Source organism: Schistocerca cancellata, chromosome 5 (assembly GCF_023864275.1).
Source record: "Schistocerca cancellata isolate TAMUIC-IGC-003103 chromosome 5, iqSchCanc2.1, whole genome shotgun sequence".
In the NCBI taxonomy this organism is placed as follows: Eukaryota; Metazoa; Arthropoda; class Insecta; order Orthoptera; family Acrididae; genus Schistocerca; species Schistocerca cancellata.
Window position 1 is genome coordinate 427,998,419 of NC_064630.1, and position 20,815 is coordinate 428,019,233.

General features: G+C 38.7%; 1 protein-coding gene across 1 annotated transcript in view; it reads right to left on the reverse strand.

The window, feature by feature from the left end:
* Nucleotides 1–465: 465 nt before the first annotated feature.
* The window catches only part of LOC126188861 (E3 ubiquitin-protein ligase NRDP1), a 60,169-nt gene continuing 39,819 nt past the window's right edge, over nt 466–20,815 (reverse strand). Inside the window, exon 6 of the mRNA XM_049930506.1 lies at nt 466–1,525. Coding sequence (XP_049786463.1) covers nt 1,256–1,525 — 270 coding nt within the window. The 3' untranslated portion in view covers nt 466–1,255. The remainder of the gene's footprint in view (nt 1,526–20,815) is intronic.

Genomic DNA, 20,815 nt, shown 5'->3' on the forward strand with positions numbered 1-20,815 from the left:
GGACAAGATATGAGAAAGAACAGGGTATGCTCTTCAGAGGTGTTTGTCTTCTGGCTAACAATCCACTGGTCACAGATATTACAACACAGCTGACATCATGAGAAAATTGCAAAAGTGGTTTAAGACAAAATCTGCAGACTTCTACAATAAAGGCATTTGGATGGTTAAGAAACACTGGAAAAATGCATAAATAGGGATGGTGACTACACATAGAAGAATTAACAACAAATCAACACAAACCCCCTATCACATTTTTAAGGACGACAATCCGAACTTTACCATGAACCCTCGTACTTATTGCTATTAATATATTACCAAAATAATTAGTGGTAGTGGTGCTGGAGGTAATAACTCACCTCCCCCGCATGCACCTACATGTTTCACCCTGCCTCGACCATTCTTAACGGCCCCCCGACCCCTCCTCCTCCCCTTCCCTCCAGCACACACCCCTACCCTTACCCCCACCATCCAGTGAACATCACTGTTCACTTTAGTCAGATCTCAGTGCTGGGAGATAGCAGTAGCAACATGTACCTTTTCCATCTGCCTGTCAGCTTCTTAATTTAACTTGGCCACTACTACTCTGAAAGAAATGACTCATTAGAACACATGGTTAGAAAACGCTGTGGAGAAGAAGAAGAGAAATTACATACAAGCAGTGAATTGCAATATTGTGAAGTAAAAGATGTTGAAAGTGTGAGTGGGGGAAAAAAGTAGCCAAAGAGAACAGACAAAACAAAATAGTTTTCAAAAGCAGACACAGCTGATAACACCAAATTTGTTACAAATGGCCATACCACTGAATTTGATGTTGCTGCAGATTTTAAATATTTCTAACAAGATCATTGCAGGGATAACATAAAGGAATTTTTAACTTCCAATGTTTGCAATATGTTGGAAAGAACAATGGTGCACCTAAAATCATCATGCATTACTGACACAGACTGTGAGTATTCTGAACAAGTGGTGATGGACAAATGTACAGTAATGTTACAGAAATGAAACAATTCCATTACAATGTTTTTATGATTACTGAGATAGCACCGACTTTGTCAGGACAAGAAAGGACAGGAAGACTAGACAGGGAAATACTATACAGAAAGGAAAAGGAAAGGTACAAAAATGGTAGAAAATGTTAAGTTGTAAGAACAGAATTTCCTTAATTCTGGTAGTCAGTGTACAACACAATGCTGAATTAACCAAGCATTTAAAACACTTTGAGGTTTAGTTAAATCACATGGATTTTCATGTTTTTTCACTCAATTCCATGAGCAAAAATCATAACAAGTCCAGGGTCAACCATCATGTCATCACTCATATGGGTATTGTCACACAGCAAAACTACTACAGCTTGCTTTCCTGGCACCCTCTTACACACGTACTGTTCATATTGGCGACGATTATTTTGCCTAGTTTCCAGAGAACACAGTCCAGGTGGCCAGCGCCGTTCATGTGCATTTTCCATTAAATCATCCACAATATGGGGTGGACAGCCTGACTCTGACAACGTTCGTTTTATCATTGCCTGCACACAAAGCACAAGTGCGTTACACGTTAAATTTATGCAAAACTATTTTTACATTTTTAAAGTAATATTTCTGTACAACTTTAACTTAATTTGTTTATCATAAGTAGAGAGGCAAGGAAAAACCAGAATCCTACATTGTAACTGCCTAATCCTTTAATTGTATGTCCCTGATAAGAATTTACTACACAAAACAATCAATTGCTGCCACAGCTCCATAAATCAGCCTTTTCCATCATCCTTTTAACTTCCAAACATGCTTTGATTTGTCACAAAACCAAAAACTGTGTTAGCTACACCAAATTTTATTATTATTCTCAATATTAGACATTAAGTCTTTATTAGGAAGGAGAGGCACACAGTAGTCAATCGCAATCCCGCAATTGCAATTCTTGCAAATATAAATTTCGGCTATAAACAGCCATCCTCAGTGCATTTTCATTGTATTTCAACAGACTCGTGGCAGTTCATGTCACCATATGTTCTTACAGGTGTATACACTGAAGGACACTGAGGCTGTTGCTGTGTGGCTCTCTTTCCTTATAGTATATGGTCACTGAACACAACAGTTCCTGAGGAATCAAAGTTGCATAAGTGTTTATTGTAACTGAATGAATTAACTTTAAAAAATTGAATTACAGGTAAGAGAAAAGCTATTCAGTCACTCAAAATATATTACAATATCTTCCGTGGCTAAGAAATATAGTGTACGTTAAAGAAACAAAACACCTTTCTTTCAATGTATCAGTTTCCCTATAAATTACATCAGGCATCAGAAAGAGGCATGTTAGTTTTTATATCCATAAGAACAACATATTGTCAAACTTACTTTTTATGTAAGTATTCAACCAAAAAAAATCACCGATAAGCTTTATGACCATACCCTTCTCCAGAGCTAACTAAAGCACATGCGCGCGTGATGACACATGCATACTTACTCTGTACCCAGAATAAATCAAGTTCATGTTGTACATTTAATGACCTTGCAGACAATATTAACAGGAACCTCAGACATTTTGCAGACAGTGCAGTTATCTATAATGAAGTACTGTCTGAAAGAAGCTGCATAAATATCCAGTTAGATCTTGGTAAGTTTTCAAAGTTGTCAAAGATTGGAAACTTGCTTTAAATGTTCAGAAATAAATTATGCACTTCACAAAATGAAAAAAATGCAGTATCCTACGACTATAAAATCAATTAGTACCTGTTGGAATCTGCCAACTCATACAAATATCTGGGTATAGCACTTTGTAGGGATACAAAATGGAATCATCACATAGGTTCAGTTGTGGGTAAAGCAGGTGGTTGACTTCAGTTTACTCCTAGGACATTGGGAAATGCAATCAGTCTACAAAGGAGACTGCTTACAAATCACTCACTCATGCCACCAGTTCGAGAATATTGCTCAAGTGTGTGGGGCCCATATAAGATAGGTCTAACGGGGGATATTGAATTTATACAGCAGACAGAATGAATGGTCACAAGTTTGTTTAATCTGAGGGAGAGTGTCACAGAGATATTGAAGGAACTGAACTGAACTGAAAGGCTCTTTAAGATGGATTAAACTATCCCAAGAAAGACTATTAACAAAGTTTGTAAACTAGCTTTCCATGACGACCCTAGGAATACACTACAAACTGCTTTGTATGACTCACATAGAGACTGCGAGGATAAGATTTGAATAATTAATGCACACACAGAGGCTTTCAATCATTCTTCCCACACTGCATATGTGAATGGAATGGGAAGAAACCTAATAACTGGTGCAATGGGATGTGCCCTCTGCCATGCACCTCACAGTGGTTTGCAAAATATTAATGTAGATGCAGAAGCCTTCAACTCCAGCTACACTGCACACTGTTTTTGAAACTTAAAACAGTGTGATGGGGATTCAAATCCAGAACCTGGCCTTGTATGGAAATGCTCTTACAGTAAGAACACTGTCTATGAATGGCAAAGTTATGGGTCGGAATCTTTGTCTGGAACACAGCTAATTATCTGCCAAGAAGTTACTACACATTGCATCATTTAGATGAAACACTTCCCTCACGACACATATCTGGAAATATTACTACTCCACCAATGTTACAAGATATTCACAAAATCTTAAACTTTTTGTTCTATATGTCTATCCTAGGAAATTAAATCTATTAAAAGTACAAAACAAACATACCTAGCAATTACTGTAATACTTTCTTAAAAGTCCAAAGACTTGTTGTATCAATTACATATTACGTTTTCTTTCTGCTATTTAGTCAGGTCTAATTTTTACCCTTTGAGACAATTTGTCTCGCAGAGATTAGAACGCTGATGTACTTACTTTCTTGTTGTGCACCATGGGAAAGGGGAGACCATTTTTCCATATTGCCCCAAAGTTGTTCCTTGTTTAGTCCACTTTTAATGTTTCGATGCATAAATTTTCTTTCAATAAGGTCTTTTCCTGCTAAACTGTCCAAACCATACCATTAGTTCAGGATATGCAATTTGTGTGCTTGTTATTTCATCAACAGTCAATATTTCTGAGCCTCACATTGTAGGTTTAGCTGTCACTCTGTATGTTCTCTTCCCTCTTGAGTACCTTCTCATCACCACTTCAAGAGCCCGTTAATTCTCCTGTTAAGTGTTCATAAAATCTGTTACGCCTGTATCAATTTTTACAGTTCTTCATAATCATGATATGTGACTTTCTCTCCCTAATGGCAGTTTCTTTAATAACAAAATTTGACAGTTTCCACCCTGAGGGTCATACGAAAAACTTAACTTCTGTTTTGCTTTGGTTAGTATGTATGCTGCGGATTTCTAAGAAAGTGTGTCAGCTCTGGGGCAGTGTGAAGCAATCACTTGCAACAGTATTTAAAATTAGCGAAAACTTCTGTATAGAACTACTGTATGTTCAATAGCAATTTTTTAATTTCTTTAATTGTTTATTTTATAAACACTGAGACTGCAAATCAGATATTAGTAGTGCACAGGAATTCAGCTAGTTTTAGCTAGTTATTTAGTCTCAGTTCTGCAGACTTCCATATGTTCGATAGCTTTAATGTCTTCAATTCTTACACCTTGTTACCTAAACCTGTCTACTAGTTACAGGTGTATAGAGACTGTGCTTATTGTGTGGATGCAGAGGAAACTGGCCAAAGCCAGCAAATCATTAGAACCTACAATTGCGGTGGTTGTCAGTCTTGAAGACTACCGTCCATTTCTGTGGCACCAATGTGGCAGTCTTGGCATCTCTTGTGTCAATATCACCCAGCTGGTGTGCTTTCCGATGCAGTTGGACTGGCTGAGGGCAAAAGGAAGACACTGGCTGATTGCTAATATCGAGGAAGACAGCAAATTCTGGATATACTGCTATCCCTGTGCATCTTAACAATAAATATCAGGTGTTTCCAAGTGCTATCTCACCAATCTGGATTGGACCCTATCTTCCTATGAGGTTCCCGGAGGGAAGGATGCCTGTTAATGGCAGCTCACAAGACTGACAATGGGAGCCTCTCAGAAATGACAGCTTGACCAGGAAGGGTGTGCAGTATGGACTTCATGTGATTCCTGGAAGTCTTGTCTGAGATGTGTAAGCAGCTCTGGATGGATGGTTGGTTGGTTGACCATTTGGGGAAAGGGAGGATGGGAGGGTACAGAGCTTAAGCAGTGAGGACATCAATTCCTCATGTATGGGGCAGTCCCTTTGGAGTTAAGTGATATCAGTCAAAAAGCTGAATTGTGACAGAATGTAGAGTGGTAAAACTAAAGCATTGAAAGCAATAGTCATGCCAGAGATGAGAAGTAATTGTGTGAGAGAAAAGTCTGGATTACGCTGAACTGCAGGCCAGATAGCAGACGAGCCCATTCCCTGAAACCATCTGCAGCAAGAGCACCTTCCCAATATCTGACCACCAACAGCCTGTTGCTGGTATAAGACAGTAACTGAATGCATAATTCCTTCCAGTTGGGTGAAAATAAGATCATAAAGTACAAGTAAAAAGGCTAAAAATGTGATTAACACTACTAGAACTGACAATAGTAAAATAAGGTGAGAGAAATAATCAGGTCACTAGGTAGGTGTGAGTAGCTGAGTGTCTTCTAGGACAATCACCCACCTATCCATGATGCATTATAGTCACACAGTTAAAGATGGGAATAGAGCCCATTTTCTTGGCAGAAGCATAAAATCCTCTTTAACTATTCTTTCTCATCATTAACTAGTATTAAGGATAAGGAATTATTAATGTCTTGCCTTCACTGGAGTACTATATTATGAAGAGGTGGTACTGCAGAAAAAAAAAGAAAAAAACTGATGAGGGGTGAGTTAGGAAATAAAGGATAGCTGCATCTGAAAGCAACTAGAAACAATAAAGAGCGTGTGACCAGAGTGGCTAGCAGAGGAGGTCGGGTCTAGACACCCCACCTCTGCTCTCACCATCAGACCCAGTAAGCAGCAAGAGGTACACCAACCCCAACCATCTCACTCCTGCCATGAAATCAATTTAAAACATATGTCCTGATGGGGAGTATTACATGGTGACAAGGACAATACTGATCAATAGGGTGGATACTGATCATTGAGTTACTCGAAATTAAAGCTCCGTCGAGGGGATTCTGCTAAATAAAATTATGCCTCTGTTAATTGCTATCAGCTCCACCAAAAAATCACTACACGTTCCCAGAAAATAATGTTGCTCCTCAATGTGTGGAGATGTAAAAGCATATTCTCTTCTGTCCATAGTTTTAAAGTTGTCTGTGTGAATGATGGTTATCAGTCTGAAAATCCTGAACAACAGAGAGAAATAGACATGTAAAGTGCAGGGGGGCAACAAAGTTTAGTGTCCTTGAAAGAGACAGATCCTAAGCGATGGTCTGGGAACTAACGAGTGTCTGGGAACCAACCAATGAGACTAGGAACTAACAAGGAGTGCCTGGGAATACACAAGAAGTACATTCTAAAGGGGGCTAAGTGGACATCTCAGCAGAGGGTCTCCAGACACATTCCAACTGGGAAAGAAACCCAGTGGTGATTATCATGGCACCAACATGTCTTGAATGAAAAAGGAATTCAGTAAGTCACATGACTATGAAATTATTGTATGCTGATTGAATAAGTGATCAAGAATTGGTACTGTCAAAACTGAAGAAATAATATAACTGCTTCTACAAAGAGACTGTCTACGAGACAGAACGGAAGCTGCCAGTGAATAGTCTTCATCAACGATGATGTACTAGACCCAATATTTGCAAAGTCAAAAGTGCTGCTAAGCCATAAACCTGGAAATCATAGTCCAGCCAAGATGAGACTACAGCCCAGTAAACACGGAACAGTAGCGCAACCTGCATCCCAAGAAAGATGGGTGAGGAAACAGATAATGTCAAGGTTCCATACACAGTCTTTTGTTGACAAATATGGGGCAGCGAAGCCAGCTTTCTATCAAAATGAAGTCTTAAACATTTGTACTCACACAGAGTTCTGAGTCCAGATGAACTGGGGTACAATGACAGGAAGTCATGACCCCTGTTTTCTTGGGAGAAAGCTGGTAGTCTTTGGACAGGGTTTAAGTGGAGAGTCCTCAGATGTCTCCTTGAAGCAGACATTCAGCAAAGGCTACTGATTGGGAGTTAATACAAAAGACGTTGACATACAGCACGTGGGTAAAAAATGAGAGACTATATGGAAGCCTGAGGGAAGCTGTCCTTTTGAATCTGTGGGGAGCTGAATGACATACCAACATTAACCTGCCATGATAGGAGGGATAGAAACTAACAAAAATCAGTAGCAGAAACTGGCACTGTCTTTGGAGGAAAAAGATTGATAGGGAGACTTGAAAGCCAATCATGGAGGGGAAGTGAAATGTGATGGCACTAAGAGGTATTGTACACCTTATGTATGTCTAAAGAGACTGTAATTAGATGTGTGTGTTTAGAAAAATGCATCTGGCTTGCTTTCTTGAATCTAACTAGATAATTGATTATGGATCATCCTGTCCAGAAAACACACTGACAGGGGTATAAAATGACTTAGGTGGGTTTGTGTACCATCATTAGAAAGATACAGATTGAGACCACAAAAAATTGGTCAATCGGAAGACCCCTTGGCATTGAAATATAGAGTAGGAGGAAAAAGGTGGCAGGGGAAGAAATGTCAGATTTAGGTATGGAAATGACCTGCCCAGAGATAAATAGACATTGCAAATGGTGATTGTTGGGGCCATTTGCACACCCACTGCTTTTGCTTCCCATGTTATACAGAGCATGACACTCCTTGAAAACATTCGACAATTCATACAGAACCCTCCAGATGCTCTCTTGGGGCCCGAACAACACTGACAGAAGGCACAGTAGTCTCACAGGTTTGGAAAATGGTCATTGTTGAACAACAAAGATTGCAGAACAGGAGGAAATAATAATAATAATAATAAAATAATAATAATAATAATAATAGACGCACTCAATACACTTACACGATCACAATGCCACAAATATAGAATACATCACATACATTTAGCAACAGAAAGATTCACATTAAGCAGAAAGGAAGGTGGAAGGGGATTTATAGATATAAAAAACCTACATTATGGACAGGTAGACAATTTAAGAAAATTCTTTCTAGAACGAGCAGAAACTAGCAAAATACACAAAGCAATCACTCATATAAATACATCAGCTACACCATTGCAATTTCATAACCACTTCTACAACCCTTTAGATCACATAACATCAACAGATACAAAGAAAGTAAATTGGAAAAAGAAAACACTACACGGCAAGCACCCGTATCATCTAACACAGCCACACATAGATCAAGACGCATCCAACACATGGCTAAGAAACGGCAATATATACAGTGAGACGGAAGGATTCATGATCGCAATACAGGATCAAACAATAAACACCAGATATTACAGCAAGCATATTATTAAAGATCCCAATACCACAACAGATAAATGCAGACTCTGCAAACAACAAATAGAAACAGTAGATCACATCACAAGCGGATGTACAATACTAGCAAATACAGAATACCCTAGAAGACATGACAATGTAGCAAAAATAATACATCAACAACTTGCCATAAAACATAAACTAATAAAACAACACGTTCCCACATACAAGTACACACCACAAAATGTACTGGAGAATGATGAATACAAATTATACTGGAACAGAACGATTATAACAGATAAAACAACACCACATAACAAACCTGACATCATACTCACCAATAAAAAGAAGAAATTAACACAACTAATTGAAATATCCATACCCAACACAACAAATATACAGAAGAAAACAGGAGAAAAAATTGAAAAATACATCCAACTGGCTGAGGAAGTCAAGGACATGTGGCATCAGGATAAAGTCGACATTATCCCAATTATACTATCAACTACAGGAGTCATACCTCACAATATTCACCAGTACATCAATGCAATACAGCTACATCCAAACATATATATACAACTACAAAAATCTGTAATTATTGATACATGTTCAATTACCCGAAAGTTCCTAAATGCAATATAACATATACCATACAGTTACAAGGAAGTCACGCTTGACCGAGGTCCGCGTCACGTTCCATTTTTAACCAGACTTAAGTCTGAGGAAAAAAAGTCAATAATAATAATAATAATAATAATAATAATAATAATAATAATAATAATAATAATAATAATTATTATTATTATTATTATTATTGCTGTTGCTGTTCTGGCAAGTGACAATAATATCCATTGCAGTTCCACTGAATTATTACATTTAGGGTGTCCTGGTTTCACATGAAGAGGTCAAGAGGACATGTAATGGTCCAGGATCACTGTATTACCAGCAGGGATGGAAGAACATTGACGAACATAGGTTGAGAATTCAATGATGTGGGGAGATCTGGTGCCTCCAGTATGACCTCCTCCTCTCCAGGTTTGTTTTTTCTTTTTCTCCCTAACTACTTTAGCCTTTGATTACTTGCAAGGGTTCTGCCATGCAGGTAGGAACTGAAGAGTGAGCATCCCTGGGGCTTGCAATCTGGGAACCCTTCAGCCACAGTATGGTGTCTGGTCAGTGGTCTGTATATTTCTGGGGAGTGGGTTCCTTAAAGGTAGTACTGTCACAGATAGATGCCAGAGGAAGATTGTGTTTCTTTAGCCAAGTGCAAGAAGACAATGTTTCCAAAGTTGGTGCTGCAGGAACCACAGGCAGGTAGAGCCTACCTCCTCTCTCTCACCCTCACTCCACCCCCCCCCCCCCCCAAGCGATCACAGGCCCTGTAGACCACGCACTGCATCAACAATCTGCTTCCAGCCTTCTATCTCTTGCAGTCTCTCTCCACCCTGCAGAAATTCCTAATGCTGCAATGTCCTCCTCTATATCATCTTTCCACCTTGTACGAGGTCGACCCAATGGTCTTGTTGCCTGGAGAGTACCTTCAAATGCTTTCTTGGTGATTCTGTTGTTTTCCATTCTAGCCACATGTCCAGCCCATTGCAGTCTCCTACTTTATAATTTCTGGATGATAGTGGGTTGCTTCATTAACTGATAAATTTCATTGTTCTTTCGAATTTTCCATATGTCATTCTCCAACACAGGTCTCCAGATTTTTCTCATTATTTTTCTTTCGAAAACAATCAGTTTTTCCTCTTTAATTCTTTGTAAGCATCCAGCTTTCTGAGCCGTACAGTACTATGGGGTAGATAATAGTGTTGTATATCTTCATCTTTGTGATGATTTGACAAAGCTTCATTTTTGAGTGGGTTGCTTAGTGAGCAGACATCTTGACCCTGAGGCTATTGTTTCGTTTATATCCATTGTTGTGATATTTTTACTGTTGAAACATGATCCAAGGTATTTAAATTGAAGAACTTTTCTGAATTAAGAATGTTGGTCAATTTCAAGATAAGGATTTGGGTTTATGACTCTGCCTATTTCAATATATCCTGTTTTCTCTTGGTTAATCAAAAGCCCCATTTTGCTGGCACTGTGCCTGAGAGATCTGTACATGCCTTTCAGTTCTCCTTCAGTTCAACTCAGCAATACTATATCATTTGCATAAGCCAGGAGTTTTACTTTACTGTATTCGAATCGGAGACCATTGTATAGATGTAAATTACTCTCCTGAACCACTATCTCTAACGCAAGGTTGAAGAGGGCACTTGAAAGAGCTTCTCCTTGTCGTAAGCGAGCCTACTTCCACTTTGTATAAATTTAGTTGCAAGACTACCAGATGTTGACATCAAGGGAATAAGAGAGTAAATACTAGAGGTACTAACAATGACATGGCCACAGTACCGGCAAAATTCAATACCACTGGGACAGGATGCAAGCGATTGTAATTTCTCCAAAATTCAAAATATGAGAGCTGATAGAATTTCCTGGAAGTCATGTTCTTTAATTAAAGCAGCACACTTCAGGACTCAGGGAGGGTGATCGTCTTCACAACTGACTCAATAGTGGCTATTCACTTGGTGGGTTTTCACTAAGCAGTTAGCCAGCCTCCACACGTGGGTTGTTTGTACAGTGGGAAGACAAGACATATGCATTGGCATTTAAACCACCACATTGGTGGAGGGAAATACAGTAGACCATGATTTTAAGTTTCTCAGAAAGTGTGTCCACCTAAAAAGTGAGGATGTCTGACAAGCCTCAACATACATAGCGTATGAAATGGATCCCTCGAATCTCCAAATTTTCATGTCATTCCTCATCTGTCTGCAGCAGAAGGTCCCAGTGAAAATTAAACCCTGTACCCAGGAACTTATGAAGTCTTATGATGGCAGGCATGTCAGCACATTTCTTGTAAGAGTATAATGCTCAGGACTGGCCAGTTTGTTGTTTTAATTAAGGCCAAATCACTTCGTGTTTTACCAGGGGAACAGGTTTTTCCAATGATTTTTTAAAATATTATGTACAAAGAACAGATTTAGTTGGTAAAAACGACCCTCTATCAGCCTGAGCAAAAACTAGGAACTGAAGGGAATAAGTTTCTGCAGTCCACTTTATTTTGCTTTACTCCCATGGCACGACCACCGAGGGAAAGTTTTTGGGGTTGTAATGATCTGCACTGAAGCATTCAGTTCTATGTGAAGAGACTGCTGGAACCTCATGGCTGCCACAAGATAACTTGGGTCCTTTCACTAGATGAACAATCTGCCACGAACGAGGGATCTCCCCACAGGCACCACCCAGCTGGAGAAATGGTCACCTGGCTCAATGGCCATTAATGGGAGCCCATTATCCCAAATGGACAGGCACCTACTGCTTGGCATGCGTGGACAATTAACAGCTTGGGGATCAGTAGGGTATTGGACAACTTTCCTCGCACAGCCCACACTTTTGTAAGAAACTTTTTAAATGTGGAAGACAAATCTGGATGTGGGGTCTACACATACATAACCAGAATAAGTGGTGTAAAATAAACAAGGAAAATCCACAATAAATTTCTTACACACAAACTAGGTTCTCAACAGGGAATTTGCCCAACAGACAGTCTGAGAAGAAGCAGCAGCAGCAGCAGCAGCTGCAGCAAAGGAAAGGAAAGGAAAAGAAAAATTACTGCAACAGCTTGGGGTCCCATACTCGATATGTACATTCACAAGAGTGTGATGAGCCCACTGGGAGGGAATGGGGAAGGAGTGTCTGGAGACAGCTACTTAATGCAAATGATCAGCTGGCAGCAGAACATGGCTCATATTGATACCTATGATTCTTTTGGCTGGGTTTAAAGGCAGTTGGTTGAAGTAATAATAACTGCTAACCACATTCACAGGGTTAAAACAAAATTTACAATGTGTAACAGTTGCTTCAAGATTTTGATGTTAGGTTTAACCCTTAAAACATAGGTATGATTAGTTCTGCAACAATCATGGTTGCATATTATTTGACCTGTTGTAATGGATCTGGGAGATGTTATATTTTTTTTTTACCGGATTTATCGATACCAAATTGTGAATGTTTTCTTATATTTTTGTCAGAATTTTTTATTATAATTTGCCTTATTATATGTTAATTTACTTATAATTTTGAGAGTGAAAGCATATTGATTACTATTAGTAAATGTATCGAAGAATAGCAAAAAGACTGATTACAAGTGGAAGATTGTGCGTGGTGTAAAACATCTTTGACGCTGGAGTCGTCTTTGACTGTAGTCAGTCGGCAGTTAACTCTTGGTGTGTGTTGACGGTAGAACAATGTGAAGGTTGCCGTCATAAATAATTTTGAATTATGTTACTGTTTTTTTTGTATTAACTATAAGAAGAAACTACATTTGAAGAATTGGTATTTGAAACACCAAAATGAGGGAAACACGTTGAACCACGTCAATTCTGCAACCGACAAAGATGCATTGTGGAATCATACTTAGACAACTGAAGCCAAGACTAATATCGCCTTATGAACGTCTAACGGAAAAGGTACTGTCACGAAATATGGCAAATTTAAGTAAATAAAAAATAGTGAGCATATTTTCAACTTGTGTCTTAGCCGGGATACCATATTTCAATTGTGGACTGTAGCCGGGAAAACATATTTCACTGTGGCATTTGTTAACAGAATTGTAGGGGCCTCCATAATACACCAGACGTGCACGAGCAGCAGAGAATGGGTGGGGATACACACCGATAAGATTTTTAGGTAGGAGCAAAGTCTTTGGATAAGCAGCACATCACTGAGCCACAAGCAGAGTACCTATAGTTATAGCCCGCCCGGTTAGCTGTGCGGTCTAATGCACTGCTTTCCAGGTGGGAAGACGTGCCTGGCGGATTAGTGTCCGGTTTGCCGGCCAGTCTGTGGATGGTTTTTAAGGCCATCTGCCTCAGCGAATGTGGGCTGGTTTCCCTTATTTCGCCTCAATTACACTATGTCGGGGATTGCTGCGCAAACACTATCTCCACGTATGCGTACACCGTAATTACTCTACAATGCAAACATAGGGGTTACATTCTTACACTCATCTGGTGTTTGACATTCCCGGGGAGGACGGGGGGGGGGGGGGGGGGGGGGGGGCCTGGGGACCGAACCGCACAATAACCCTGGGTTCGGTGTGGGGCGGGGTGGTGGGGCGAGTGAACTGTTGTAGGCTGTTGTGGGGTTGTGAACCACTGAGGGCTATGGTGGGGACGAAGCCTCTCCGTTGTTTCTAGGTCCCTAGTTCCATGCAATACAATACCTATAGTTGTTATGCAACAGCAAACATCACTCCATGTCATAAATAAAACTAAATATTAATTAGCTGCAGAAATGTTCAGGATAAGGTCTTAAGGCATATTCTCATTTATGAGTGACAACAATACACACAGTGCTTTGAATACGAAGTTGGGTGAAACCAGAGTTAAAAAGCACTCACATATTAAATGCTAAATAGAGTGTAACCATAATGAACAAACCATTAGTCATACCCAGGAGATTTCTCACAACAACATGTCACACTGCCTCTAATCTTGATAATAGTCTCAATTCAGAGAGAGAGAGAGAGAGAGAGAGAGAGAGAGACAGAGAGAGAGAGAGAGAGAGAGAGAGAGAGAGGTCACAAGCTTCTTCGTGTAATCCACATTCAGCTGCAACTTCTCACTGATTATTAATTCCTGTAGAGCTATCAAACTGAGATGGTGCTGATTGCTACGATTCATCCAATGTTCTAGATAGCCCCCAACATTTTCAATGTGATTAACACTGGGTGACTTAACAGGCAAATCAATGTTCAACAGTATGCCCGAGTGCTCATTGGACAAGGAATGTAAGTGTGCAGACCTGTTAACAGAGGTATTATCTTGAAGACAGGAGTGCCCACACTATACTCATCATGATGAAGGAGAAAGGGCAACCCTTGTCCACTGAGGAAGTTTAAAAGCATCCTGGTTCATGTTCATAATAAGGCTGAACGAATCAGGCGATATTACGTCCTTAGAAGACTGAATAAATCAGTGATGCCATGTCTTGATACAAAAGAAACCCCCAAAACACCATGGACTCACCCTTGGCCCCAACCACATCCTCACACATTGCAGATTAAATTTATCACTAACCAAATGTTGGAAAACTTCCATATTTATGTTTATGATAGTCTGAACGAGTAGGTTCAAATCACAGTAAGAAAACCTGTGGGTTAAACAACTCATTAGTTATTTAAGTACTTGACATCTAGCGTAATTAGAAATTAGGCACAAAACATGTGCCCAGTCAGCTACTTTGCGTGTGGCTCACTTGTAACACTATTATAAATATTAGCTATATTTGTCTTATTTAACTTCTGTATCACCATGTTCTTTGATGTAACACCTCCGTAAATGTTTTATTTATTAATCATGTCAATTTATGTCAATGTAACTAATCTACAGGTATAACAATATTATGAGAAGGAAAGCTGCTACTTATTATATAGTGGAGACGCTGAGTCGCAGATAGGCACAACAAAAGTACACTCACAATGAAAGCTTTCAGCCATTAAGACTTTTGCACGAGAGAGTGTGCGCACGAGAGTGTGTGTATTGTTGACGAAGGCCTTAATGGCCTAAAGCTTTAATTGTGAGTATCATTTTGTTGTGCCTATCTGCAACTCAGCATGTACACCATATGGTAAGTAGCGACTTTCCTTCTCATAATATTGTTACATTCCATCCTGGATTTTCCATAGTTTAATCTACAGATGTAACTTTAAAAATAATCTTCTGTAATAGAATGTAAGTATTAAAACTTTAGCTACTGGTTCATGCACACGGAAAGTAGGTTTGTAATCATGAAAAACTGACGGAAGTCCCTCTGTAACAAAACTGGCTTGGTCGTAATAGAAAAGGTGGATTTGGCAGTCAAACTGCAAGACTTCTTTGAGGCAAGAATTAGCTGGTGGCTAGAAGGCAAAATGTTCACATTTTGTGAACTGAGCAAGGCAAGAAGAAAAGCAAGATTATAATACAACCCTGGATGTAGAAGTAATTTGGCTTATTATTCCTAGCATACTTTGGTTAGCTCTCTAGTACAAATATCTGATGCTCAGAAGAGAATTTACAGTGTTTGTTACACAGCAAGAGCTGTGGACACTTTTCCTGCTGTTTCTGTACAGCCACAGATCAACACTGCCACTACCTTCATCTCAATGAATCAGTTGAGTACTGTATAATTACATGGACTAGTTTTGCGGTTTCTTTTTCAGTAATAAGCTGGCGTTCTTCGAACTTTGTGTTGAACACACCTGTATTTTATCATTATCATTTACCTACGCAGGTTCCTGTCCCAAGTGCTACAATATTGCCAAATATCTTATTTCACTGAGCTGAAAAGTATGAGGTTCAGCCAAAGGAAATCTGGTCAGTACATCCATGTTTGCCTTATATGTAAGGTGGCAGGTATGATGGCACCATCTACTGGTAGAAAGACTGATGTGTGCACACTGTTTGATGTTGCATAGCGCCAGTGTTGTTTCATGCCGAAGAGAAGGTGGTCACACAAGTTATTGTCCACTACCGAACATGCAGGTGAGTAAGCAGGAACAACGAGGAGTGATTCGATTTTTGGCAGCAGAGGGAGTTGGAGGCTGTGAAATGTATTGATGGATGAAGGCTGTGTATGGTGAGTACAGTCTGAGTTGTTCAAGTGTTGTGGAATGGCACAAATGATTCCTTGAGGGGCCCAGAGCCACTGGAAGAAAATGCTCGTCCTGGACAGGCTCATCATGTCATCACACCGGAAATGGTTGTGGAAGTGAATGCTTTAGTCTCTGACAACCACAGAATCACCATGGATGAGATCCATCGGTGTTTGGACGTCTAAAACAAGCTATTCGTGGATATTGATTCGCAATGGATGACTGAGTGAGAGACTAGGTTCATGCCTGGATCCGGCAGCAGCCTACTAGCTTCTTCAAGGATGGAATCGACTGGCTAGTGTCACAATGGGATAAATGTGCCAACAGTTTTGGTGACTATTTTTAAATATGTGTACTGTGTATAACTCCAATTTTGAGTTGATAAAATCTTAACAGTCACTTTACACTAGTGACCAAGTTTCATTTGAATTCCCCTAATAATTTTAATAAACTTTGTGGATAGCAAATTTCATAATTATTTAGTGAGCCTAAATTTTGAAATACTCCTCATATTTCATAAAATGTTTCACCAAAGTACAATTGCCAAGAAAAGATTTAAAGTATTCAGTTTACAGATTGTTCTTATTGAAATCTCAGTACAATATTACAGTTACCTGCAAAAACTATCATGATAGTCACTGGCCAGTAGACTTCGAAGGTCCGGCATAAGTATTAATTACTGTGCAAGTCTGGAAGAAACAGTGTTTATAATTTCATAGTATATAATTAGTGTTTCTCATGTTATGTTGTGACTAAGATATTCAGCCTTGAGCTGTGTCTAATGATAAGATTTGTGTCCCAGCCCCTTGCTAATTGTTGAGCCAGATTTAAGTTTCATATTACAACTACAGCATTAATGAGTTGCACTTGCCAGTTCTTTAACTTTTGTGTGCTAAGATAACTGGCTACAAATATTCAAACTATACTAAATCCAAGTACCACACATTCAATTTGAGTTAAACGGCATTAGAAAATGAATGCTCCTTGAGAATAAAAATAGTAATCAGACTAGAGTGTAATTACCTGAAAACCATATTATCAATGACAGTATTTTCCAATGACTAAGCTGATAAAAGAACTTCTTGTCCAAGTTAACGCTGCCTCACCATCAGTAATTATTTACCTACAATACTCATTAGGTTTCTGCTTTAATATTAAGTGTTGCTGAGAGCCAGCTGTTGTAAAAATAGTTACATATTCCTTCTGTTGTTCACACTAAACTACTGTTACATTGCCTGATAAATTGCGCAACTGCTTATTTGCAATACATAATTTCAGAATCGAGTACAGTCAATCCCAATACTTAACCTTTATGAACAGTGCTAGTACTTGATACAACTTTGCCTAATTAGGCTGGCGACCATTTCCTTTACTACTAATAAAAGTTTGGTTCAACTCCCATTTGTTCTGCTATTGCTTCCTTTCAGTAGAAATAGTATCAAGAAATGAAATTCAGTCTGATACCTTATCTGTCAAGCAGTCATGACCTTTCCAAATCCTTTCACAGAAGTAACATTATGGTTTACTGCATATTTAGTAAGAACCAGTAGTGTTATTTTGCAATTGATTTTTGCAGATACCCAAATCAAAATGTCCATGCATGCAGTTCCCTTTATGACGAAGCAAGCTGCAATATTTTTACTTCCCGTCTTGTTTTGCCATCTGCTTCCTTAAAATTCATTTTTTCATTTTTGACTAATTACCTTTAACATACATGAGTATAATCCGCATCTTCATAAAAAAGAAAGATTGGCCCTCAGTTTTAAAGAATATAACACCACATCTAATTTTGTGCATAGTTTTATGTATGTAATTAATCTTATAATTTATTTTGACTTTTCCTAGTTAGTAACTTTTGATATAGGGTGAAATCAGTAATTGTTTCGTTACTTAAATTCTATAGTTAACATACAAACAAATATAAATTCTGTACTAATTATAAAAATTTGGAGGAACAACTAATAGTATTCTTAAAGGACCTATTTGGCTCTATTCGAAAACATGTTAGCAAAGCCAGTCCTTAATTCCAAAGTAATTAATAGTTTTGTGAAAAGTATTGTTGGTGTAACAATGTGTGTTAATTTCATCATTTAAACAAATAATTTGGCCTTACTCTCGTGGTAGAAAAAGCTGTTAAAAACAAACTATGTTTCTATATATGCAGTTAACTGAAGGAGTTAAGTTTCAATTGTAATTTCTGTACATTAAACATTCAACAATGTATACTTTCAGTGCCTATTATTGTGATGATATAATATAAGGGCCCGATTTTTGGTCCCGAGACAGACAGTCCATGGCCGAGTTTCATACAAGAAACCTATGTTGGTTAGAGCAACAATAATGCATCAACCTAACCATGAAATAAGTGTTACACCAATAGGCCATGTATTAATGCAATGACAGTGTGTTCAATTTATCTGAAAGATTGAAATGTGTTCTTACTGCTCATAGATTTTAGACAGTAAACTATTACAGCAGTATGTTGATTTTTGGCTGAAAACTATTAATGAGGCTTATTGAAAGTTAAACAATAGTGCACTGGTCATATAACTGTGTATTATTGGGGGGTTGTGAACAGTGTAAGTAAAGAACTGTTAAACGCAGATGTGCACGTGTAGGCTACATCATTTAAAATAGTGAGTGTTTAACTTCCACACCCCTCCCATTTTTCAGCCAGTGTAGCAACGTTAACATCGAGGACAATCAATTAAGAAATAAAGCAGGTGAACATCACACCTTGACAATGCTTGCTTGGAAAGTGGTTGAGATGGATCTGCTTAGCAGTAATTTCAGTCATATTTGAAACCAATTACCACTGACAAGGCAAAGCACTAGCTTCCCAATCCTGTCACTCAGAATTCTCTTAGGACCAGTGTTCATATGCAGTGTTATATAACTGCGAGTTGAATACCATCCCCTGTAGACACACTAAGGCACACTAAGTCAATGCTGATACACCAACAAATCAAGCAATTTCACTCTCAATGTAGTCGTGCACATGTCTAAACATGGCAGCTGCTGCTCTGTCACATCTCCACATCGATCCATCTTATAGCAATTATTTATACAATTAACTGACTCCACTCCACTGTCCTCACATTAGAGGTGGAGGGGCACATGACACCTAGCACCAGTTCAACACCATTCACACAGCACTCCATATTGACCAGTGTGCTTTTTCAAGGTGTGATCAATATTTTGCCCTGGTAGTTTATTTTGGTAGGATAAGCTTGACACTAATGGTAGACATATTTCTACTTCACAAGTGTGATGGCAGAAAGGTAAGAAGCTATGTGGGCAGTCAGTGGCCAGAGACAGTGGTCATGTGGGTGAGAGTTGTGTTAGTGTGAACGAGTGCCTGTTTTCTACTGCACAAGAAGGTTTTGTCTGTCTGTAACTCATTGTGTCCTCTATATGGTGAGTAGCATTCTACCCTTTTCATAACATTGTCATTATTTCATCCTGTGTTTTCCACTGTCTTATCCCTTCTTTTAGTCATGTTGTGCCAATGATGTATTTTTTAATTCTGCTTTATATTAGATGGGACTCTTGCTGAGAACCTTTACACCAAGAGTACAGAACTCCACTCTGAACACTAGCAAAGAAGGCAAAAATCTGCATGGTATGTATTTTTGTGTCTCGTATTGACATTATGTTGCTCATTGCTCAGCTGAAATTGACTTTTATTGACAGCAACAAATCCCATTAAGGAGCAGATGAATTGGGGTAGTGAGTCTAAGAATTCCAAGATCCTTAAAAAGGCTTCTGGAAGATGTGTGGTTATCTGTTTTACAGAGTATTCTTACTGCTCAGTTCTGATGAATGAAGAGAAAATATGTAAAATAAGGCAACATATCTGTCATTAGAACCACCTTTCTGTGTATTGATCTAAGGCCAAAAAAATAGTAACTGAGTCTCCTGATAAGTTTATCTGTGTGTTAATCCCATGGAATTCTAAAGAAGTGTTTCATTTAGAATATGAACATTAAAGTTTACTTCTGGTTCTAACAAGCAATTTTTTTTTATTTTTTTTTTATAATTGTATAATACGAGTCTTTGTGAGATTAAGTCAACGCTATTAGCTATGAATCACTTGTAGGCATCTTCAGCCATCATATAAGCCACGGGTGGGCAACAGTATAGGCACATGGGTCACTTTGTGGAAGCAGAGGTCAGTGGAAAGCTACACATTTTAAAATGGTTGCATGCATTAGTTAACTCTGCACTTCAGAAAATGTATAAATTGTTACATAAAAATTCTGAATGTCTTGGTAGGCTGCAGAAAAAACCATTAGCAGACCACAGGTGGCCTGTGGGCTGCTATTCACCCACATTTGGCTATGGCTGTGTTTGGACCCTACATTTGTACAATCATCTCAGCAAACACTACAGTTTCTAATTGCCCTTTAACATCATAATATCAGTTATGTAGGTTATGACCAAGAGTGGTTATATTACTGATCATTATGGGACACCTATTCTGAAGTTATTTTTGTGGCTGCAATACAGTCTGTCAATCAGTCCTGCTGCTTTCTGTTATGAAGAACAACTTTGTCCCTGCAAGGGAGATTGCATTAACAGCATAAAATTTTGCGACCCACATAATCTAAGACTTTGACAAAGTTACAGAATATTCCAAATGGATAATTCTTCCTTGTGTAATTGTGTCAGAACTTCAGTTGCAAGTTACTGTATGAAAGAGAAACAGAAGCAGTTCACAAGGTCCCCCCCCC